The sequence below is a fragment of the Tripterygium wilfordii genome, chromosome 9 (assembly GCF_013401445.1).
Source record: "Tripterygium wilfordii isolate XIE 37 chromosome 9, ASM1340144v1, whole genome shotgun sequence".
Lineage (NCBI taxonomy): Eukaryota > Viridiplantae > Streptophyta > Magnoliopsida > Celastrales > Celastraceae > Tripterygium > Tripterygium wilfordii.
In genome coordinates this window covers 6,159,669-6,178,607 of record NC_052240.1, presented here as the reverse complement: position 1 = coordinate 6,178,607, position 18,939 = coordinate 6,159,669, and the positions used below count along the sequence as shown (strand labels likewise).

General features: G+C 37.4%; 1 protein-coding gene across 3 annotated transcripts in view; it reads right to left on the bottom strand.

The window, feature by feature from the left end:
• LOC120005833 (DNA topoisomerase 3-beta) overlaps positions 1-18,939 on the bottom strand; it is a 28,434-nt gene that overhangs the window by 9,281 nt on the left and 214 nt on the right. The window contains exons 2-12 of one of the 3 annotated variants that reach the window (XM_038855681.1): positions 18,674-18,791; positions 18,145-18,235; positions 16,507-16,589; positions 16,361-16,417; positions 14,506-14,609; positions 6,678-6,771; positions 5,975-6,074; positions 3,790-4,033; positions 2,374-2,536; positions 2,174-2,293; positions 1,190-1,269 (exon numbers count right to left, since the gene is read on the bottom strand). In XM_038855681.1, coding sequence (XP_038711609.1) covers positions 1,190-1,269; positions 2,174-2,293; positions 2,374-2,536; positions 3,790-4,033; positions 5,975-6,074; positions 6,678-6,771; positions 14,506-14,609; positions 16,361-16,417; positions 16,507-16,530 — 986 coding nt within the window. In that variant the 5' untranslated portion in view covers positions 16,531-16,589; positions 18,145-18,235; positions 18,674-18,791. Of the gene's footprint in view, positions 1-1,189; positions 1,270-2,173; positions 2,294-2,373; positions 2,537-3,789; positions 4,034-5,974; positions 6,075-6,677; positions 6,772-14,505; positions 14,610-16,360; positions 16,418-16,506; positions 16,590-18,144; positions 18,236-18,673; positions 18,792-18,939 lie in introns of those variants that run through there. The other 2 variants (XM_038855680.1, XM_038855682.1) reach the window with 2 other exon arrangements.

The window sequence follows — 18,939 nt, the reverse complement described above, 5'->3', positions numbered from 1 at the left end:
TCGCGCCCATACACGCTCAGCACCCAAGGTCCAACCGACACCCACCCATATGGGTCGGCTGTACCCAAGGCCTCCCAACCCATACTAGAAAACCTTGGGTACTAAGGGAGGCCCATACCTCCCCCTTATAAACAACACCTTAGCTCTCACATCTTTCGATGTGGGACAATCCTATCAAGGGCAAAAAGGGTACATCGATTCATAAGCTTATAATTTCAATTTCACATGTCTCACATTGATGTAGTTTTAAACCACTGATTTAGATTTCGTTTAGGATGAGCAAACCAGAAACCCTAACCCCCAAATTAATCCCAAAATCAAGAACACTAGAACAGAAATTCCAAATTCCTAGGTTTTTAAACATTAAAACTGAAACAGAGTGTTCAACAAACAAGAAAGTGGCTGAATCTTTAAATTAGATTCAGGTAAGGTAAGGTCTGATAGGCTCACCTTCCCTTTACAGCCTCTCACTGAGCTTGTAAAGGAATCACTTCTATTGCAAATTCTTGCTGTAAAATTTATTCTATTCCATTACCAAGGCAAGCAAGTCTTTTAAATAGAAGTTATAACGAAATCCTAGGAATATTAGAAAACCTAGAAGCACATAGGCTTCATGGGCTAAGGCATAAGGCCTGCCTTTATTTGACAAAACATAATTATCATCCAACTTCACAAAATTCAGAACACAAGGTTCCAATAACAGAAATATAGATAGTAGTTTGCGCCATATTATGACAGCCTAATAATAACGACCCTAATAAAAAAGTAGTCAACACTGCAAAATCTCCTTTGTCCTACCGATATTTTAGGCGAAAAATATTTTGTGGTACAACATCCTAAATGTAATGACTCCCGCAGTTTCATATTTCAAAACACATAAACCAAAATACAGATTCACAATGTAAGATTCACTTATGGAATTTCGCTTGAAACAGGAAAATATACTAACAAAATAGCCCACCAAAGAGACAACACGTCAAAATAAACATATCCACAACAAAGAGATTCCACAGGATTGATATAATAAAATTGCTAGAGTTCAGAAAGCATAAATTTTACAGAAATAACAAAATGCTACAAAATTCTACAGGAAATTAGAGATAAAACAGTCATTCAAATACCTAAAAAGGGGAGAAACTGTAAAAGCTATAAATATGGTACAAAGAGTTAAGGCGACATAAAAAAAAACCTGATGAAACCTTGAGTGTACAAGCGTTCAGCTAACTGCATTGCCATTTGAGGTCCAAAGCCTAACGCGCTTGAAGCAACCTGAGTACGTTAAGGTAACATATCCAACTTATCTAGCACATCCAAGTTATCAAGGAATACAATCTCCATGAAGCACTCATACTATCAGCAGATACACTATACTATGAGTTGATAGTATTAGGGACTTTGCGAATGTAATTGAATGACTGAGGTTCTTTTACTGAGTAAGTATACCCACGAACCCAAGAATTAAAGGATCCATGAACTCATTCTCCATCCATTCATATAGGAAGAGTTTATTCCACTGGGGGAATGTTCAAGCGTTAAGACTTAAGCATACTCAAACAAAAACCATAGAGAGTAGCTATTTCCCACAAACTTGCAGCTAGCATTAAGGAAAAAGAAAAACAAAGTTGAGCAACATCATTCGATGACTTTGTTCACAAATTCAACCTGCTTGCAACAATTCCAATACCCTCTCATCTATCATTGAATGAAGGATATAAATACTCCTGGTTAAAGGAACAATAGAAGCCATTTAACAATTAATCCTCATAGCTCCAAATTTCCCACTAAATTTTGGAACTTGCAATTAAATCTTAATTACTCTACGAAGACACGGCTTAAGTAACTAATAGCCGTTTAACTTTGTGAATTACACAAAAAAATAGTGAATTCCACATGAATACTCCTTCATAATGATTGGATCATGCATCTAATAACTCATTAGAATAGAATTCTATGGAACTTAAAGGGTGTATGTGAACAGTTTTCTTGATTACCTACATGGAAGGTAATATCAGAATGTGTAGTGGAAAGTTAAGCTATGCACATAAGCCCATCGTTGGCATGTTATATCCAAAAAGAAAAATATATCCAACAAAGTAACACTAAGAGCTCATGTTGACGTCAAGTTAAATTCACATAAGATGATAATGCTGTCAAACCCTCATGTTTTCCTCACCTTCAGAAGATTCACCGTGTTTAGACCAGATGGGCGAGCTTTTGTTTCTTGCTTTTCTGATATATCCAGTACTTCTACTATTCCATCCTGCATAACCAATTTGTGAAACATCGTGGCAACCTGGAATATTTCAAAGTGTACATTAGTAAACCGATGCAAAGACTGCTAGTGTAGGAAGTTTAAAGTAAACTACTACTCACATCAAAGTCGAACAACTTCTGGCGTTCCCATTGTAGCTGAATTTCAAAGCCATCTTGAATTACATATGGGCACAAAGCCCAAAACTTTTCTGCCTTAAAAGCAGTAATTTGCAAGTATCGCTGGACACAAAAGCCAAGAGTAGGGGTTTGGCAAGGCCCATAGCTGAAACAAGAAATGAATTAGCATAATTTAGCAATTCCTTGCAACAATTATGAAGATAAAAGTATGGGGTCTGCATAGAAATATTTCAAATTAAGATGATGAAAGAAAAAAATTACCAAAAGAGAGTTTTTCTGCAGAAAATATAGCTATTCTCACAGTTGAAATGATATTATTACTACATGATACAATTCAATAAAAGCCAAAAAGAGCAAACATAGAAAGTATACAAAGTAGCACTAAAATCAAAAAAGGGAAATAGAAAGAAACAGAAGAGGAGTACAACAAAACGAACAAGAAATGAAGAAAACCAGAAGAAAGAGAAAATACAGCCAGAGAATGATAGATATAATGTTTGCAACAACTACCTAAGATCCCCTAAAATGTTGCAACTGGGTTAAATGTCTCCGCATCAAAGCCTAAGGATTATGGCATCAGTGCATCACCAATTCTGATGAATTAGAATTCAGTTTCGGGTGAGATAGAAGGAAAAAGAAATTGAAGACATCCATCCATTTGTCTTACAAATACTTGAACTGTACTCTATGGATACCTAAAAAGTATTCACCAACTTTTGGATAGCAGCCACTTAACTTTCCATGCAGAAGCTTCTCCTTTTGTTTTTATATTTGTTTCCCTTTTTGTCATTTTTTTCTTTTTAATATTAGGAAAAGGAGCATTGACTTCTCCACTGATCAAATTGTAAATCAAAAAATTGATACAGCTTATAGAAAGAAATTAAAGTGACTGACACTTTCAATGACTCCAACAATCCAATATTCCCCACTTGTCTTCGCCTCGGCCGAAATCACATGGGGCAAATAATTTGCAAAGCCTAAGAAGCGCTAAAGTCGGCAATGTTGTCTCAAGACTAGTCAAATTTCACAAAAAAAAAACAAAAAAGAAAAAACCCATGGTCTTGTCAAACTTTCAGTATATAAGGAAAGAAAATCCGAATCGCCAGCCAGAAGCAAGTTCTACAACAACTTCTCCAGTGAAACACCATGACCCACACACGAAGGTATGCAAACAACCATAGGTACAAGACCCCTAACATCACCTCCAGCCCATTTTATAGGGGTTTGATATGTGATTAGCTCCCAGGCCAAAGATTTCAGGGATCTAATGTTCAGATGAAGAAGAGCAGAAACAAAGTGCAATAATGCCAAAGATGAACAAATTATAACACGCCCCAAATAGAAAAGCACTGCATGTAAGTGACAAAAAGAATATGGTAAAGAGGGAAGAGAACTAACGAGATAACTCTGGCGTCAAGATTCCCATATTTTCCCTGGAAATAACTAGTTTGAAATCTTGTAAACGAGACACCAACTTTTAGATCTATCTCTTGTCGCGCGTCTACAGCCAATGCCTCATTTTTGTTAGGTTCAACAAGGTTTTCCAAAGCTTTCAAAATGTCTTTCTCAGTTACAGAAGAAAACCTCGCACGATAAACCTTTCTTCGATTATCACGCATGCGAAAGGCTGTACACTCAATAACTGCAGAAACAATTGTCAACATGAAAGCCAGCAGACGCAAGATCGGAAGAAGCAACTATCTTTACACTTGAAGTAATTATGCCAATCGAACTGTACCAACTAACATATTTTAAGAAATTTACTAATGCACTTTTTTTTTCCCCCAATGAAACGTATGTTAAGTTTGATTTTTCATAGTAAGCTTTACAGTGTTTTAAGTTGCTATGAATGAATTGATAGGTACTACTCAATGTTTACGATGATAAGAAAATCTAGAGAAGCAGACTCGTGCAAAAACTGTAATGAATTGACATGGATATTGTATGGTTTTATCAGTTTAGGCCAATGATTATGAACACTCAAAAAATTTACCAACCACAAGGGTCCATAACTACTATTTACCAACTATAGTTAAGTAAACTAGACCTTCTCATTGCACCCAGTTTTTGGTAATTAATGGTAAGAATATTCAAAACCAAAAGTTCTAATAATACTAGCTAAAAATCATATAGAAAAAGTGGCTCAAATCTAAGTGGGTCATGAGTACTTACGATTAGAAATTAGTCTTGAGAGAAATATTACATAGAAACCAGCCGGGTTAATACAACTTTTGGTCACTGAAAAATATGACCCAGTTCATCTTGGTCACCCATTTTTCAAACACTCCAATTTAAGTATCAAAATTTTAAAATTATTCCAACTTACTCACACGGGTAGCTTTCTGGCTTTTCGGTCCGTCAAACAGCTGGCATGGCTGTTTGATCTGACGAGAAACTTTAAAATTGGTTAATGATTTTTAATACTGCTGATGTGGACAAACAGAGCTGACGTGGCACAAATTTAAGCGGGTTAAAAAATATGTGGCAGTAAAAATAAAGAAATACAAATTTTGCTCCGTTTCATCTTAACCAGAAAGTTTCCTCCAGTTATAAGGAGGATCGAAAGAAGAAAACCCTGAGAGGAACCTCTAGGCCGAAGCAAGGGTGAGAAAATTCTAGTGTTCTATCCACTCCTGATCCTTACAAGTCCACACACATGAAAGCCACTACAATGTCATTGGAAGAGAAGTGCGGGGATCATCAGGATATCTATAACAGTTGGCAAAATCTTCTCCAAGATAAATTTTGATGGGCGGCGGGGTAAGGAAGAAGATGAAGAGGAATTTAGATTTTTTAGGTTTTGACTTTTTTGTTGGCTTTTGGGTTTTTTGTTTCTTTTTCATTGCATCATCATTTTTTAAAAACATGTATATATATCCTAGTCACCAAATTCGTTAGGCCACATCAACAAAAACCAGTTGACCTTGACATCGTTTGTTACGTCAACTGTTTGTCTAACCGAAAAGCCAGAAAACTACCTGTGTAAGTAAGTTGGAACAAATCAAAATTTTGATGCTTAAATTGGAACGTTTAAAAAATGGATGACAGAGTTGAACTGGGTCATATTTTTCCGAGACCAAAAGTTGTATTAACTCAAAACCAGCCAGAAGTCTTTTTAAACAGTTTTTTTCCTAAGGAAAAGCAGATGCATTTATATGTATATGGGAAAAAGCGTAACTTCATAAACTACCAAAAAACGCAAATGCCATGAAAGAGTAACGTGTACTTTGCAACATATTCAATCTAGTGTGATATGAGACAGATAGTACACAAGTCAACTTAAAGGTCTTCAACTGGAATATATATCCTTCAATCTAATCATACATACCCAACACCATGGCTTATCAGGATTCAGGCCCCTCCAATCCCTACTCATCCCCCACCCCCATTCCTCACTCATCACCTCTCAAAAAGAAAAAAGAAACCCCCTTCAGTGCCTCTACTGCCATACAAATCAAGAAGTATCAACGCTACCATAAAGATTGATATCAGAGTGAAAACCTAATAATTCATCAATATTTTTCTAATAAGGTATTGCACACAAGTGAAAGAAATGGTAAGAAGTAAGAACACGGAGAGTTACCTTCGAAACATATGTTTTCTCCTTCTCGATCACAATCTAACCATAATACCAAATGTTCACAACCGCGAGCTTCTTGACTTAAATGTCTAGAAATATGAGCCTTTTTTCAAGAGAAATAGACACATGTCACTAACTTAAACAATATAACCAAATATCCAAACCATCACAATAATTGGGACGTGCATGGTTAAAGTTTCAGTCAAAACTTGGGAGCAATTGAATTTAACCAGTAACATTTGTACAAATGCCATTATTTTCCATGAAATACTTTATTCGCTGAGTAATCAGCAACAGCTTCTGCATGCATGCATATGAATGGTTTCTCAGTTACTCATGCATGAATGCGCACCAGAACCATCAAAACACAGCTCTGAATAAACAATAAAGGTAACAAATTCAACAAGGCATGGTTTCATTAAAATTACCAATATACACACCAAAACATTGTCACATTCAGCATCCAAAGAGTGCCATTGACCTATAAATGCTGCAGGAATGATGCATGAAGTCACATAGACCTGACCTCTACATAATAGTATGTCAAAATGCATCCTTTTCACCAAATCAAATCTAAAAATGTAAACCATCTGCCATCTACAGTAGTAACTGTAAATGAAACTGTTTGAATAAAATCAAATATCAAATAGCTAAATTAAGAGTACAAGGAACCACAGGTGGATAAGATCCAACAAAATGCCAATACCTTTGGGTTTGATTCTGTCTTAAGAATTGGGGCTTGAAAAAGATCCTGAGGATCAGTGACCTTCCAATCTTGATATGTTGCAGGAAAATCTACACTAGATACACCCAAAAAATGAGACAATAAGAAATCAAACCACTAAAAAGAGATTTAAGTTGAGAGCTCGCTAATGCGAAGCACTATAAATAAAAGCACTATAATGAATCCTTATCAACCATTCAAAAGCACTATAAATAAAAGGAACATCAACTTTTTGCATTTGAGATGAGGAATGGCAATTTAGAATGTTATTTAGGCCAATGCTAGTAACAGACATTAACAGCAAGCAATTTATTTAATGAGTTAGGTAATAAGTGATAAATGCATACAGAATGAAGAAGTATGTTTTGTTCGTGTTGGATTTAGTGAGTGAGAAAGACAGAGAGACATAGAGAGACAGAGATAGAGAGAAAGAGAGAGAAGCCAGACATAATCTACAGCAGAAATCCTATGCATATAAGCAGTCAAAAGGCGCAGAAGATAGATATTGAGTCCTTGAAAAGTTATCAAACAGTGAAGAGAATATATATGGATTATTTAAAGAGCTATTAAACCCCAATAAATGCATAAAGGAAATATTTGGAGTAAATATAATGCACAATAAGCCCACCATTATGGAATCTAGATAGGACAGATGTGCATCCTCACCCACAATCTGCGGAGAGATTGAAATCCATGGTTTGAACCCAATGACACCAAAGTCGCCATGATATAAAATTAGTTAAGGCTTTATGCTTACTATATGTCTCCCGAAAGATTAACAATGAGCAGTAATATCATCAACCAGATAAAAGGTGGAGCAGAGTAGGGAGAGACCACATGGCTCACAACCAGTTCCCTTAGGTATTTTCAGAGCTTGGGCTCCGTACCATTTGCAACATAGAGTGACGAAAAGTAAATAAGAAGGAAAGGAAGAAGGAAAGAGAAAGGTGTTACCAAAATGCTAGTCAGCTAGTGAAGACAACGGAATTGGAGGGAGGCAGGGAGGCTGGAGGGTTTTACGATTGACCATGTTGGAAATGTCGCAAAAGTAAACTGCATGCGGATGACCTTGTCAATATATAGGGCAGATATTGGGGGAGAAGTGGTAGGGTATAATCTTAATTTAAATAAAAGTGCATTGATTCCTACAGTGGATGGCATGAATACATTATGCATAGAGATCCTTCACACCTGGCAGTCCAAGGACCAACCTATGGACCAACTATTTAATTTTAAGCTTCCAGTTTGGTACAGAACTCAAGGTTTGAAGACCTCGTAAGGAAATTATTTCGGGAAGCTCTGAAGAGGGCAAAAGTACCACTTACTATGATCGAAGATGGTTCAACACCCAAGATAATTGGGTGGCAAAACCATTGCATCTTAGAGCCTCTTTCATTGAGCCCTACTTAGCTAGTGGCTATAGAAATACAAGGGCAAAACCTGATTTGTATAGAGTGGTCATTTGTGGCCAAATATGGAGTGGATGCTAGGAATTGAATGACAAAAGAAAAAGAAGTGGTAAAGGAAGAGGCTATCAATCGCCCTCTCGTCCTCCACTATAATGGCTGAAAAGCAATCAGGACATGGCATGTCATGCTGCATTGAGATCCCCTGTTTTTATTATACCCTGTTATTCCTTCAAATTCGCTATTTTGTCATTTGGATGTCTCTTTTTCGCCAAAAGATTCAAACTGGCTTTTCAATCCTTATCCCAAACACCAACAAATTGTGAATTGCAAGGAATAACAGGGTCTAAGAATACCAAAGGACCTCAATGTCTTCAAATTATAGGTGTAACGTAGGACAAGTGAACCTTGTTCTCAGGGATTCTGAAGGAAAAAATTTGGTGCTTTCGAGAGCGGAACATATTTAAAGATTAGGGTTTCTAATGGTTGAAGTTTAGGCAATAATTTATGGTGAAATGACATTGAATGAGTGGATGTCTAAGGGCTTGTTTTTGGCCTGTAGAACAATAGCCTTGATCTGTGAATGGTGGGGAATATTAGAGATTTAAGTTATTAGGGGAAAATCGAGGTTGTGGAATGGTTTGGGCTTTTAAAAACTAGAAATGTAACACCTGAAATAATATATTCCTTCGCCCTAACATTAACTTCAACAACCTCTTCTTTCAAGGTTTAGCGTTTATTATTATTACTCCATTCCTATTCCTATATTTCCGGGGGGCAATGCAGGAGCATTAACTTGCCTTGGAACGTAGATGACTTTTATGGGAATTATGTGTCTTGGAAAGTAGTAAAGTCTTGCTTGAGAATTGTAATAGTCTTATATTTATCGTCTTTGACTAGTCATATGTAGTCTATTTAAGTTATTGCTAGAGAGGGAAGGGAATAAAGTAGACTTTTCTAAACTAAACAAATACTTCTCTACAAGTTCTTACTTGAATTTAGAGTGTGCTCCAATCAAGTGTATGACTTGGTCACATTGAGTGACATCCGCGATTAGTAGCGTTGAGCGACATCGGCTACCTCCGGTTGAGTGGCTTCCCGGACTATCCTAAACTTGCAGGTCTTGGCCTGCATCAAATTGGTATCGGAGCAGGTTTTGTGAGTCTAGTTCCCAACAAAACAAATAAATCAGGAATCAGAATTTTGTGGTAAGAATTATTGGCATTTTACTACTAGGGTGTCGAACTTCCAGCAACCAGAATTTTTTTACAAATATAGCACGAGGGCGTGGTCGAAGAAGGAACAAAGCTCAAGAAATAAATCTAGAATCTGAAATAACAGAACTTCGTCAATCAAATCAAGAACTCTGACAAACAGTGAATGAACTCCTTCAAAGAATCTCTTCTCCAACTCATAGTAGACAGGGAAGTTCAAGAGGTGGTGACTGGAGTGAAGGTGATTCTTCAAGCTCTACTAGAAATTCAGAAGGTTATGGTGTTAATCCTTTTGCTATGGAACAACTGGTTAGAGCTCTAGAAGGAACAGATCGAAGTATCCAAGTGCATGCACCAGATTTTGAAGGAAAACTCAATCCAGATGAATATTGTGATTGGATTGCTTCTCTTGAAGCATTCTTTGAGTGGAAGAATTTGTCTTGTTAGAATATATTAGTACTGGGCCCAGCCCACTTGATGTAATACCATTAGGGTTTGTCTCTGATGCTATAAATAAACAACTCTCACGGTTGTGAGAGTACGACCTTCTATTCACAAATTCTACAAATTGTTACTGATTATACAGAACAATCCTACAAATTGTTGAGTCGCCTTAACTTGAATGAGACCGATGATCAACTTGTTGCGAGATATATAAGCGGGCTGAAATTTAGTTTGCGTAGTGAATTAACAATGCATTACATCCACTCTCTTGAAGAGGCATATCAGATGGCTCTCAAAGCAGAAGAGAAAAGTAAATGGGGCTCTTTCAAGAAAGGAGAAAGCTCTAAGGTTTCGAAAGAGAAAATGGTTTTCCCTGGGAAGAAAAATGCAACAAGCTCTAATGAGAGTTCAAACTTGCGTGCCGAAGGAGGAAACAAGCAACAAGGGAAGGTTAACTCATCAAATGTCAAGTGCTTCAGGTGCGGAGAATCAGGTCATCATTCATATGAATGCCCTTCTAAGAAAGCAGTTCATCTTGTTGACGAAGAACACGGAGAAGATGACCAAGAACCAATTTACGATGAATCACCAGAAGTAGACGTTGAAGAGGAGTATTGTGAACCTGATTTTGATGCTGAAAGCCTTGTCATTTGCCGAGTTTTAACTCTTCAAGAAGATGAAAAGTGGCTTCGGCACAACATTTTTCGAACCTATTGCTTGACAGGTAGCAAGAAATGCATTTTGATGATTGATTCTGGAAGTGTTGAGAATATGGTGTCAAAGACACTGGCTGAGAAGTTGAAGCTTTCTTGTGATAATCATCCAAAGCCTTACAAGGTTTCATGGTTCAGAAAGGGGGAGAAATTTTAGTAACTCAAAGGTTTCAAGTTAAAATATCTATTGGCAAGTATGAAGTTAAGCTTTTCTTTGATGTTCTCCCTATGGATGCATGCCATTTGCTCCTTGGGAGACCATGGCAATTTGATCGAAATGTTCATCATGATGGGAGGAAAAATACTTTTTCTCTGGTGAAAAATGGAGTGAAGTATGTGCTGGTTCCTTCAAAAGACGTTCCTACCAATGTGCCAACACAAGTCCAAGTGAACTTGCTGTCTTATAGAGCTTTTGAACAAGCTTGCAAGGAAGAGATGGTGGCTTATGCATTAGAAGCTGTTGATGATCAAAAGGGAGATGCAAAGGAGGTCCCTAAAGAAGTTTCAGACCTTCTGGACAGATTTGATGGTCTTGCTCCAGGAGAACTTCCAGCTGGTTTGCCTCCACTTCATGACATACAACATCAGATCGATTTTGTCCCAAGTGCTATCCTTCCTAACTAGCCTCACTATAGAATGCCTACTATTGAACATGCTGAGTTAAAAAGACAGGTAGAGAAATTGCTTGCTAAGGGACTTATTAGAGAATCTTTGAGCCCTTGTGCAGTCCCAGCTCTTTTAACTCCGAAGAAAGATGGGACTTGGAGAATGTGTACTGATAGTAGGACTGTGAATAAGATTACAATTAAGTATCGATTCCCAATTCCTCGTCTTCATGATATGTTTGACATGCTTTGTGGAGCTAAGGTCTTTTCTAAGATTGACCTTCGAAGTGGCTATCACCAAATTCGAGTCAAGCCGGGTGATGAGTGGAAAACGGCCTTTAAAACAAAAGATGGCTTGTATGAGTGGCTTGTTATGCCATTTGGTCTTTCTGTTGCACCAAGTACATTCATGAGACTTACGACACAAGTCTTCAAAGAGTTTATGGGCAGATTTATTGTGGTATATTTTGACGACATATTGGTGGATAGCCAAGATAAAATTCAGCATCTAGAACACTTGGCTAAAGTGTTTAAAGTGCTACATGACAACCAGCTGTTCATTAATCTCAAAAAAATGTTGTATTTTGGCTGATAATGTTGTGTTTTTAGGCTATGTTGTCACTGCAGAAGGCCTAAAAATGGATGAAGAAAAGGTGAAAGCTATTCTTGGATGGCCAACGCCTATGAACTTCACTGATATTCGAAGCTATCATGGTTTGGCTTCCTTTTATCGCAGATTTATTAGAAATTTCAGCACCATTGTTGCCCCTCTGATGGATGCTTTAAAAGGTAAGGAATTCCTCTGGACAGAAGAAGCAGAAAGGAGTTTTCAGCTCTTGAAATCAAAGCTTACTGAAGTGCTAGTGTTGGCTTTGCCAAATTTCGCAAAAATTGTCCAAGTTGAATGTGATGCTTCTAATGTGGGAATTGGAGCTGTTCTTATGCAAGAAGGCCGACCGATTGCTTATTTTAGTAAGAAGCTCAATGATGCAAGGCTGAAATAGTCAACTTATGATAAAGAATTGTACACAGTGGTTCAAGCTTTGCGACATGGGAAGATTACCTTATTGGGGTAGAATTTGTTCTTTATTCTGACCATGAAGCGCTGCAATTTCTTAAGTCACAAAAGAAATTGCATTCTCGCCATGCAAGATGGGTTGCTTATTTGAAGAAGTTCAGTTTTGTCTTGAATCATAAATCAGGAATTTCAAACAGGGTGGCTGATGCTTTAAGCAGAAGATACAGCTTGCTGACTACTCTTTCTTGTGAAATCATTGGCGTTGATCTTTTACCTGAATACTATGTTGTAGATCCTTTCTTTCCAAGGTCTTGGATGGATTGAATGATGGAAAGCATAATGATTATTTGCTCATGAATGACTTCCTTTTTAAAGGAAACCAGCTATGTCTACCAGAAGGCTCACTAAGGCAATTTTTTGTCATTGAAGAATTACACGCAGGTGGACTTGGTGGCCATTTTGGGAGAGACAAAACAGAAGCACTTGTTAAGGAAAGGTACTTTTGGCCAAGTTTGAAGCGCGATGTTGCTCGGTTCCTGCAACGATGTTTTATTTGTCAAAGAGCAAAAGGAGGAGTGCAAAATACTGGATTGTATCAGCCCCTGCACATTCCAGATGCTCCTTGGGAAGATATTTCTATGGACTTTGTTCTAGGATTACCAAGGACACAGCAAGGGAATGATTGCATTTTCGTTGTTGTTGATCACTTCTCGAAGATGTCTCACTTTATACCTTGCAAAAACTCCATTGATGCTTCTCATGTTGCTATGATATTTTTCAAAGAGGTAGTTCGCTTGCATGGGGTTCCAAAATCTATCACTTCTGATCGTGATGTAAAATTTATGAGTCACTTTTGGAAGACACTACGGAAGTTGTTGGTAACACATTTGCAGTTTTCTAGTGCCTACCATCCCCCAACCGATGGTCAAACAGAGGTGGTGAATAGACCTCTAGGGAATTTACTTCGAAGCTTAGTTGGTGAACATCCAAAGAAGAGGGAGTTCGTTATTCCGCAAGCTGAATTTGCTTATAATAGTTCCTTCAACCGTTCAACTAAGAAAACACCATTTGAAGTTATATATGGCCAGAACCCTTGTCAAGTCTTGGACCTACTGCCAGTAACAAACCAAGCTAGAGTGAGCATGGAGACAGAAGAACTTGCTGCCCACATCAAAACTATTCATGCTCAAGTACGAGAGTACCTGAAGCAATCTTCTCAGCTTTACAAATCCAGTGCTGATGCTCATAGGAGGAATAAGGAGTTTAAAGAGGGAGATTTGGTCATGGTTTATCTAAGAAAAGAGAGGTTTCCTACTGGCACCTATAACAAGCTCAAGCAAAGGAAATTTGGGCCTTGCCGGATTCTTAAGAAACTTGGAGCAAATGCCTATCGTGGAGCTACCAAGTGAACTATCAATCAGTCCAACTTTTAACGTTGGTGATTTGTATCCATATTATGGAGACAAGGATAAAGCGCTAGTGAAGCCAAATGAACTCCCAGCTGTGTCTGCAAATACGCCTCGAGAAGCTATTGATGTCTTGGATGTACGAACCATCACTACAAGGCATGGAACTTACACTCAGTATTTGGTACATTGGATGGACAAACCTGACTCAAAAGATGCATGGATTTCAGCTCTGGAACTCAAAAAGATTGATGAACTACTCTGGAAAGAATTGACTTTGAACTCTAAGCCGAGTTCTTCTCTAGAGGAGGAGAATAATGCAGGAGCATTAACTTGCCTTGGAGCCTAGATGACTTTTATGGGAATTATGTGTCTTGGAAGGTAGTAAAGTCTTGCTTGAGAATTGTAATAGTCTTATATTTATTGTCTTTGACTAGTCATATGTAGTCTATTTAAGTTATTGCTGGAGAGGGAAGAAAGCAGACTTTTCTAAACTAAACAAATACTTCTCTACAAGTTCTTACTTGAATTTAGAGTGTGCTCCAATCAAGTGTGTGACTTGGTCGCGTTGAGTGACATCCGCAATTAGCAGCGTTGAGCGAAATCCGCTACCTCCTGTTGAGTGGCTTCCCAGACTTTCCTAAACTTGCAGGTCTTGGCTTGCATCAGGGGAGGGAGAGGGGGCACTAACAACTCTTATAACTCAAACTTTGATCTCCCTAGCTTTTTCACTTACCCATTTATTCTATCTAAGCATATTATGTGGATCCTGTATCCAAATACAGTTTCAACTAATTATGTTAGTTTACAAGCGACTCTACATTTCAAGTGTCTATCCTAATCCTATGATAATCAACAAGCTTCTTTGCCTCCACCTGTTCACCTATGTGCGAGAACCCTTAAGTGTTTGAAGACTAATGTCAATCATATATCCATTTGTTGTGCCAAAGGAGGCTTAATGTAGGTTAAGCTAAATATTTGAAGGGAAAAAAAAAAAAGAATACCTGAAAACATGTCCGATGACTGATGTCACCTTATAGTGTGCGTGAATCCCAAGAAATATTCCATCAAATTCATGTACCTCTACAGAACTCCTCCTTGTGGCCATCTGAAGCATGCAACATAAATCGTAAGCCGCTAACATTGTCAAATCCATATGCAAAAGGATGTGAATCACAAAGAGAATTCATAATCATCCTCCCACCTTATACAAACAATGCAAATACGAAGTGGTGAATTCTATAGAAAGAATAAAAAGGGTCCTTTTTCATTTCAACCTGATTATAGTATGAATTTCAGATTACACAAGCATGCTCATAGAAGTCAATTCAAATAGCATCAAGACATAGAATCAGCGAGGATATTGAAGGCGTTCAAAAGAAGAAATAATTTTCATATGAATATACTTTTGGAAAGCTTAATCTATCAAAACGTTGGCCCAGAAAAACTCCTCCATATTACTCCCCATACCCGGCAAAAGAAAAAGAAGAGGAGGATAAAAACTTTAATTACTGGGACAAAGCACACAAAATCTATCACAATTCCCAACAATGCTATTCAAAGTATCAAACAATGATGACACAATGATGACTTCAAAAAATTCACATTTTACATCTCTTTAAACAATTAAATGTCTTTTGAAAGGCAAAAAAATCCTTTAAATAATAAAGAAGCAATCCTTTTTTTTTCTTCGATTTTCTCCTTCAGTCATTTGTTTGCTGCAAGTGTGTTAAGATGCATCATAGGTATCATGTTTTTTGTTCTGTGGAAAGTACTCTTGAAATAGGAAGAAGTTTGCGCCCCTCTAATACCCTGGTGTTGTTTTTTGTCTTCGGCAAGCCATGGTTCGTCCTGCCTTGGTCTAGCTCTCCTCTTGTCGAAGTAGGGTTTCGTCCTACCTCTAGGATAAAGATTACCTTATTTCCTAAGTGAAATATATCAAGAGAGAGCATAAAGAAGGGAATTATTTTGTTCCATCAAGGCAATACTTGTTATTTCTTTTCACTCGCAGTTTGTCCCTCTCATCCTTTCTTGACATGCGAAGGAAGGAATACCACAAAGAGAAAGTGTACCTAGTAATAAATGGAGATACTAACGTCCAGACTTAAAACTAGCAACCATTTACGAGCCTTTAAAGCCGGGAAAAAAAAAGGATCTTAATTAACCAAGCAGCTGTTGATTCAAGCGCAACGAATCACATTCCTCCACCGACAAATGTACCCGTGCCAATAGTCTCCATGCAATCCGAAGACGCGTTCTCCAAGTATTAAAGTAGAGTGAGGATTAGCAAGAAATGGCGGTATTCAACTCGAAGAGGTTAAATGCGTAGAGATCAGAAAGAACACCAACGGCAAAAGCACTCTGCTGGGTCGATACTGACACTGAGAGACGAAAGATGGGGGAGCAAATGGGATTAGATACCCCGGTGGTCCTAGTTGTAAACGATGGATACTAAGCATTGTGTGTATCTACCCGTGCAATGCTATAGCTAATGCCTTAAGTGTCCCGCCCGGGGAGTACGTTTGCAACATATATGTATATAAAGTTCCAACTCCAATGCAGGTTCAATGTATTCAAAGCAAGTGATGATTGAATTTAATCCCAATTTCGGGTTACACAACATGGCACAAGAAAAAAAGAATGCTAGACTTCAATTGATTGATAATTAAATCAGAAGAAGACATTTTTTCTCACTGTTTTCTCTCTCACCAATGTCAACTATCTCAGCACAGTACATCACTCTGTTTATATCCTAAACCCTCAGAGTAAACCTAAGCGCAAGAACGTCACAATGAACATGCAAGTATAGCCGCCTAATATAGGTACAAAAAGAGCGAGATATATAGAGAGAGTGTGTACTTGGCCGTGTGAGAGTACAGAAGCGATGGAAAGAGCGATGCTGGGCTTTTCTGCAACCTATTAATCGAATGAGCGTCTTAAAATAAAAATCATTTTAACCAAAAACAAAAACAAATCAAGGGGGAAAAAAAGTTAATTTCGCTTACCATGAGGACATTGGGAGGAGCCATGGTTGTCGATGGAGGATGGTCGGATTTCTTGCGGTTACAATCAAAGGCGTGCTCTTCAGCTATACATGAGCATCAATCCAAATTCTAATGATGAGCACTATTTGCACCCCAAAAATAACTAAGTACACCCCAATTTTACTATACCCCAATGAAAAACATAACATTTAGTAGTACACCCCATTTCAGTTTTTTAAGAAAATACCACCTACAGCAAGTAGAGCAACTAAATTGCATTAGAGCCCAAACAAAGCCACAACGGTATGCTTTTAGAGTATTGCTGCGAAGAAAAACCACACCATGTACAAAGGCATACTAATCATTTTGAACAGAAGACTGGTCAATCATACTTGGGAGAAAAGAACAAACAAGGTAGAAAGATAATTACTGAAAACTAGTATTAAACAAAAAACTATTCATAAGATAATTCAAAATAAAGACAGTTGCCCAGAATTAAAATTTTACCCACAAAAAAAAATTAGAAAACAATAAAGGATCCATACAAATTGCGCAGAAATTAGGATCTTCATCTTGTATTCCGTTAACTCCTTGACCCATCTTTAGTTGATTACTACATGAATTAACCTGTGATCCTTCACAACTTAATCAATTTAGCTACTGAAAGACCCATAAGAGTAGCCGCGCAAATTAACCCAAATTCGATTCTACGTTTAATTCCGTTTTGAGATGGAACCGAAAGACAAGAAGGAACAGAGATCTAGTGGCATAAACCAACAAAACTTAATCAGAATTGACCTGAACACCTGAAGATACTGGTGATAGATTGCAAATGGAGCTGAACATTTAACTGCATTTTAGATAAATCTGTTTGTTCATTATATTTTCCATTCTGTGTTAAAGAGAGGTCACTGAGAAGACACCATTCAATCTTGGACATATATATTTTAAGAACCTAGAATGGACAAAACTTGCAAAGGGTTAAAGAAAACATTATGAACTACATAAATATCATTATGCAGACAATCCAAAGAAAGGCATTCAGGGCCAATGAAATCAGCATTGAGTAAAACTAAGTGGGAATTCTGCAGAACAACCCCCAACACACACAAAAACTTACAAACTTATACAACATAAAATTCCAAACTTACAATTAATCATGGCTTCAAATTTTTAAATTGATTGACTGGCAAAATGAGTAAATGAAACTGGAGATGATAGCCGCAAAATGAGTAAAAAAGCACTTGAATCAACGTGTATGACTAAGCATATGAAACCGAAAGTATGCCCAATTGCCGACTTTGTAACATTAAAGGCATCAAAATTTCCGTTTAGCCCTTCTTCTTCGCTTAAAATATCTCTAAAGACAATGAATATTGTAAATGAAGAATATGGCGTAAAAACTTTAAGCTGACAACGCACAAAAAATTAATGAAACAATTACTTTATGTAATGCAAAGTTTGATGTCCCAACTTCAACGGTTAGATTGCTAGAAGGGGAAAAAAAGCAAAATCAAGCACGGACATGTTTGTTAATGACATCAATTTAGGGAATATGCGGCAACTTATACTGTAATCATGTACTCCCATGTTTGAAACTATATGATTTCTAAGGAGGCTAAGGCAGCAACAGTGACTTCAAAGTTCAAACTCACATACCCCACAATTCTTAATTGATGATATGTAAGAATTCCTAGTATGCACAATTCGATCTATCTTGAATTTATATAATTGACATTGGCGGCCCCAACTGGAACAAATGAAAGATCGAATAATTACATAATGAGTGAGACTAAGAAATAAACAGCAAGTAGATTATGTCCTATTTTCGGATTGAGAAAATTAGCAATATATGAGTCCATTTTGGATAAGAAGGTTTGTCAGACTCCAGAACTATAGTGCAGACATTCTGTCCTAGTTTGATGACCAAAAAGCACATTTAGGAACAAAAAAAAAATTACGGTTGGAGATAACTTTAATGTTCGGCTTCCTGAAACTAAAAGTCACAGTTTGGTCAATTGTGTTTGTTCAAACAGAAAATCCAAAAAAAAGAGGGGCGAATAATTACAATCTCTTCAATTATAAACACAGAATCAACAAAGAAATCATGGCAGCGTGCTAGATAAAGTCTAAAGAAGAAAACCACTAAGATATTAGGCATAGGTTGTAAGAAATAAGAGGTACGTACCAGAAGAAGAACATGGATGGTCCCGTTTAAAGAGTGTATTGTTCGAGCAACAAGCAATGCAATTGGAGTAAACAAATTAATCAACACCCAAGACCGAGCAACAAAACCCTTGCATCTTCTGGCAACGATAAGGCAATTCCAGCAAAGCAAGAAAAGTATCAGACGACCGATTAACGGAAATCAATTCAAGTGTAAGAAAAGGTTACTACGAAAACCCTTAACAAAAATCCTAACGTATTATATGAAATAGGTCGTCGAATCGAGGT